The sequence below is a fragment of the Triticum urartu genome, chromosome 2, assembly GCF_003073215.2.
Source record: "Triticum urartu cultivar G1812 chromosome 2, Tu2.1, whole genome shotgun sequence".
NCBI classification, from domain to species: Eukaryota; Viridiplantae; Streptophyta; class Magnoliopsida; order Poales; family Poaceae; genus Triticum; species Triticum urartu.
In genome coordinates this window covers 305,128,363-305,133,918 of record NC_053023.1, presented here as the reverse complement: position 1 = coordinate 305,133,918, position 5,556 = coordinate 305,128,363, and the positions used below count along the sequence as shown (strand labels likewise).

General features: G+C 44.9%; 1 protein-coding gene across 2 annotated transcripts; it reads left to right on the top strand.

Annotated features, from left to right (window-relative positions):
- Nucleotides 1-1,560: 1,560 nt before the first annotated feature.
- LOC125537109 (protein MET1, chloroplastic) lies at nt 1,561-5,273 on the top strand. 2 transcript variants are annotated; one of them, XM_048700408.1, is made up of 7 exons: nt 1,561-2,096; nt 2,204-2,310; nt 2,417-2,511; nt 2,616-2,692; nt 2,779-2,899; nt 2,984-3,043; nt 4,916-5,273. In XM_048700408.1, the coding sequence occupies exons 1-7, from the start codon at nt 1,717-1,719 to the stop codon at nt 5,087-5,089; spliced, it is 1,014 nt and encodes a 337-aa protein (XP_048556365.1). In that variant the 5' UTR covers nt 1,561-1,716; the 3' UTR covers nt 5,090-5,273. The 2 variants fall into 2 exon arrangements, with proteins under 2 accessions (XP_048556365.1, XP_048556366.1); XM_048700409.1 differs by lacking the exon at nt 4,916-5,273 and adding an exon at nt 3,129-3,661 and having other exon boundaries at nt 1,575-2,096.
- Nucleotides 5,274-5,556: the final 283 nt, after the last annotated feature.

Genomic DNA, 5,556 nt, shown 5'->3' with positions numbered 1-5,556 from the left:
AGAGAGGTTGAGCGGGACGAGAGACGCGATGTTTTACCCAGGTTCGGCCCCTCACGGTGGAGATAAAAGCATACATCCTGCTTCATTAATATTGATGATGATGATCACGGTTACAAGTGTGCTCTATCTCGAGAGCTATTGTCTAAACCTAACTTGTCCAACTTGTGAAACTTGTTAATCTTCCCTCTTTTGGGGAGCCCTGCCCCTCCTTATATATGTTGAAGGGGCGGGTTACATGTGGAGTCCTATTAGGATTAGGACTAGTCTATCTTCTAATACAACCCGGATACAAGTCTATGTCTTGACTCCTTGTAAGGGAAATACACCTTTTCTCTTAAACCGGCCCACCATTAGCATAAACCGGCCTTCTGGACCTTGGGCCTTATAACCGCCAAGTTAGGACGGGTCGCCAATGAATCGCCAAGTGTCAGCCGGGTCTCAAGTAAACCGCCAAGTCCGGCCGGGTTATACTTCGGCCGGTTTACGCTGCGGGGTATATCTTCGACAGATGGGTTTTGCGATTGTGTGTTGTTGTTCAATCGACCGTCACCCCTTAGGTATATAAGAGGCGGATGGACTTCCCGTGCAAGGAAAGGTTTAGAATTCACGTTCAAAACCCTAGATAGGTCCAACTCGGAACCCAAACTTTCCAAAACTGTTCGGTTTACAACCTGGCTGCACCTTGCGGGTCATGTTTGAGGCAGTAAATAACCTCGGATGGAAACGTGCCCAAAAGCAATCTTGACCATTTCGACGAGACGAACAACTTTTATGTTGAACGTTTTTTGATCAGAGGCCATCTTGAGAGCGATTGCGGCCGTTTTCTGAAGTCTGCGGCAGAAAAATCCAAAATCCGGACAAACATCCCCGGAGGGTCCGGCCAACCTCGGAGAAATCGAAAACCCAGATGATCATTCTCGGAGTGTCCTGCCATCCATATGCATTCGCGCATTTTCGGCTCTAACTTTTGCATACGAACTTCGATTGAGATATGTTTTGTACCAAAATCAACCGCTTCAACGAGACGCACAACTTTCATGTTGGAACTTTTTCCATTTGAGGTAATCTTAATTGGGTTTCAAGTCATTTTTTAATTTAGTGTCAACATGAGCATCTCTGAACCTGTCATAAGTTTAGCATCCGAGCTCCGTTTTAAACCATCTTCATATCCATCCTGACCTTCTCGAAGAAAGCCATCCCATGGTGACTCCCAATTATAAGTTTAAATCAATCTTGACATGGCTTTAAGCAACCTTTAAGATTGTGCCACTTTTGATCATCAACACTATGCGTGTCTCACTATTATGTCAAAAATTTCTCGCATAACGTAAACATCACAACTATCTTAAAAGGATAAACAAAAAGCCTAAAAAAACTTTTCTTTCAAAAAGAATTTCTTATCATTTAAAAAAAAAATTCTCACGATGACCAACCAACATGCGCCACATGGCGTAGCTGGTTTGCCACCACTCTAGCCGGGTTTAATATGACTGGCCGGTGTAGATGCTTTGTTCTGGCTGAAGCCCGGTGTGTGTGGCCTCCATCATCTCAGTTCTCAGTTCTCACATCCAAACTCAGCACCTCTTGTCGCCACGCAACACAGCCAAAGATGAGCCACAGAACCATCGTCTCCTCCTCACCGCTTCCAACCCCTTACCGCAAAGATTCAATTCGCAGAGGAACCAAGAGCCCAAAGCTCCCAGCTAGCTAGCTGAAATGGCTCTCGCCCACCAGATCACCAACCAGCCGCTCCTCTCCTCCCCGCCGTGCCTCGCAAGAACCAACGGTAGCAATGCGCGGATGGCGAGGACGGCGTTTCTTGGCCACAGCTGCTGCCTGAAGCTTCGGGATACGGCGATGAGATGCGTCGTCGTCCGCGCGTCTTCGTCAGCGCAGGCGGAGCCCAAGTCCGGAGGTGGGGACGGGGATGGAGGCCAGGAGCCTTACGAGGAGTACGAAGTGGAGATCCTGAAGCCGTACGGGCTCAAGTTCGCCAAGGGCCGCGACGGCGGCACCTACATCGAGGCCATCTTCCCCGGCTCATCCGCCGAGCAGACCGGCAAGTTCACCGTCGGCGACAAGGTTATTGCCACCAGGTCAGTCCGCTCAGATGATCCTCTCACACCAGCCAACCCACAGCAATTTCAGAATGACCGCCAGATCAAGATTTCTTCCGTGTTGCTAACTGATGGCAAATTCTCAGCGCCGTCTTTGGAGAGGAAATCTGGCCGGCGGCAGGGTACGGCCAGACCATGTACTGCATCCGCCAGAGAGTTGGCCCTCTCTACATGAAGATGCAGAAGAAATTTGGTAAGAACAGTTAGTACTTACCTGCTTCATTGTGAGTCTTGACATGACAGATATGATTGTGAATTCATCAATTCGGAATTTGAGTTATACCATTAACTGAGTCCAGGGAAATGGGATGGTGCTGCTGAGCTCTCTGACAAGGAGGTCATCAGGGCTGAAAGGAACACCGGAAATGTCAGCACTAAACTCAGAGAGATTCAGGTAAGTATAGGATCATGCTTTAGTCTATTTTTCTTTCTGCTCCTAGAGTTCTGTAGATTGCTCATGCTTGTGGTGCGCGTTTCGACCTGGAACGTTGGATGCAGATGCAAAATTACCAGAAGAAGATGGAGCAGGAGATCCAAAGAGAAGATGACCTTCGCATGGGGCTAAAGCTGTACAAGTCGGTGATACATACTGTATGATGCAATGAGATTGCTTCAATTTGAAAACTCTGCTGACTTGTTCCGAGAAAAAAAAAACTTTCAGGGATGGAAAATACGAGGACGCGTTGGAGAAGTTCGAGTCGGTGCTGGGGTCAAAACCAGAGATTGATGAAGCTTCCGTAGCCAGCTACAATGTCGCCTGCTGTTATTCGAAGCTCGACCGGGTTCGCCTCCTACTTGTTTCAATATCAAGAGCAAAACTGCAGGTCTGCCGCTCAATACACACATATGGATGTTCGTTTGTGCAGATACAAGCTGGCCTTTCTGCACTTGAAGAAGCGATGAAGGCAGGCTATGAAGACTTCAAGGTAACTAGACACTATCCGCTTTACAAGAGTAAATGGGTCTAGGGTTCATAGTAAGTGACACTTTATCTTACTTGATTTCCTGAAGAGGATTCGCACCGACCCGGATTTAGCAAACTTGAGGAACTCGGAGGAGTTCGCCACCCTACTAAACAAGTACGATGAATCATTTATCAACGAGAACGCCATCAATGCTATCAAATCCATATTTGGATTCGGTAAGAAGTGATGACCTCCTATCGATTGCACACATCTACTTGGTCTTGCTTGTGGGAGAGAAGAGGAGCCCACCTTGTCTTGTGGGAGAGAAGAGGAGTAATGCACTTACCAAATAAGGTTAAACCAGGGCAGGTCATCTCTATTGAAGAATTTATGCAGATTCTTCATCACGAGAGCTTTATTATGATCAATTTCCAAGCCTCCCTGCAACTTTGGTTAACCGATTCATGGAAATATTATCTCAAACAGTGGCTTGAAGTAACTAGAATCAGAGCAAAGCAAGATAAGGCTGATTTGATCAACACTTGGATAGCACAAAACTTGTAATTTTCTTCTATGTTTCACAAAACTGGTATTGGGTGATTCTCTGTGTTGAAATATATAGCCCACCTCCCTTTATCAGTTCCGATTTTTGGATGAGTTGGCTGAAGCATGAATTTAATATGGTATCCGAGCCAACAGGTTTTAAGTTCAAGACCCTGCCAACGTAGTACTCCCTCCGTCCCAAAATTCTTGTCTTACATTTGTCTAGATACGAATGTATCTAATACTAAAATGTGACTTGATCCATCCGTATCTAGACAAATCTAAGACAAGAATTTTGGGACGGAGGGAGTATTAAATAAAACAATTATGCGGCCTAATTGATCCCACGTCTAAGGACTAAAATAGCGACTTTTGGACGAGTTGGCTGGAGCATTAATTCAATACTCCGAACTGGACTTGTAAATATTTTTTGAATTAATAAAAATACCGTAGAACAATTGTTCTACTGTTTTGGCTTAATAAAAAACTGGTTTACTGATTTTGTCCTAAGCAACTAAAGCCATTCCACTTTACTTACTACCAAATTTTCTCCAAAGAAAGTGTCAGAAATTTTATCAGTTGTGTGACCACTCTTGCAGGAAGTGAGAGGGTGCTCATTTAATAAGGAGCAGCCTGCCATCCAATGATAGCATATAGGTGTTTAATAAGGAGCAGCCTGCCATCCAGTGATAACATATAACAAGGTCACATATAACAAGGTAGAGTACCTCGCGATAAGAATAATATTATTGCGCACGTGCTCGGTTCTTCCCCGCCGAATATTTCATTCAGGCGGGATTTGATTGGCCCCCGGCTTGTGTCATGGCATAATCTTTTATCCTGGCTGGATTCGATTAACCTGACACAAGGTCGGGATATGTTTCGCTGGAACCTTACTACATCAGGGTCTTTCACAGTGGACTCTATGTACCGTGCACTCACGCATTCTGAGGTACCAACGAGTAATAATAAGAAAATTTGGAAGTCTAAAATTCCACTAAAAGTGAAAATCTTCATGTGGTATCTCCGTAGGGGAGTTGTGTTAACCAAAGACAACCTCGCACGGCGCAACTGGCGAGGGAGTAAGAAGTGTTCTTTTTGTACTCATGATGAGACAATCAAACACCTCTTTTTCCAATGCAAGTTTGCATGTTCTACGTGGTCAGTCATCCAAATAGCGTCAAATTTGTATCCGCCCACAAGTGTTGCCAATATTTTTGGTCATTGGTTGGACGGCATTACAAATAGGTTCAAAACGCTAATAAGGGTGGGAACGTATGCCTTAATTGGTCGCTTTGGCTATGCAGAAATGATTTGGTTTTTAATGACAAAAATGCTTCTCCTCTACAGGTTATTTTCCGGTGTACGCACTCGCTACGTACGTGGTCCATACTACAACGGCCGGAGTACCAACCGCTGTTCATGGCAGTGTGTACGCGATTGGAGCAGGTGGCTACGGAGGTTTTCTCCCAACATGGGTGGCAGCATAACCTACGGATCGAGCCACCACCTTCTTCGACATAGGCATAGTGTCGGTCTAAAAGACTCTACTGTTGCCGGTTTGTCGATTTTTATTTCATGAATTTTGTCAGACTTCTGGATTTGGCTGTGTGCATCTTAGTTATGCAGAGGTCGGGTGTTACTCATAATGCTTTGTATCCGCTTGATGCTACATTTTGAGATAATAAAGTCGCCCTTTGTCGAAAAAGAGTACCCAGTGAGCCTTCTTTCAACTCTTTGCATGGTGAGAAAGAAATCCTCAATCCTCCATTGTGAAGTGCTCATAGGCAAAACCAAATAAGTAAACGGAAATTTCCTCTCTAGCATCCCAAGATAGTAAGCAGCCCAGGCAAAATCTCTTCAAAACTATGAATGCCAACAATAACAGATTTGCTATATTGACTTTTTGTTGAGGAATGCAGTATTTCAAAAAGAATTGCTATGATCACGCAAGATCTATCTAGGAGATGCATATCAACGAGAGGGGAGAG

Coding starts and splice junctions, on each gene's coding strand:
- LOC125537109 (XM_048700408.1), top strand. CDS start 1,717: ATGGCTCTCGCCCACCAGATCACCAACCAGCCGCTCCTCTCCTCCCCG. Junction 2,693..2,778: donor ATGGGGCTAAAGCTGTACAA/GTCGGTGATACA, acceptor AAAAACTTTCAG/GGATGGAAAATACGAGGACG. Junction 2,900..2,983: donor GTTATTCGAAGCTCGACCGG/GTTCGCCTCCTA, acceptor TCGTTTGTGCAG/ATACAAGCTGGCCTTTCTGC.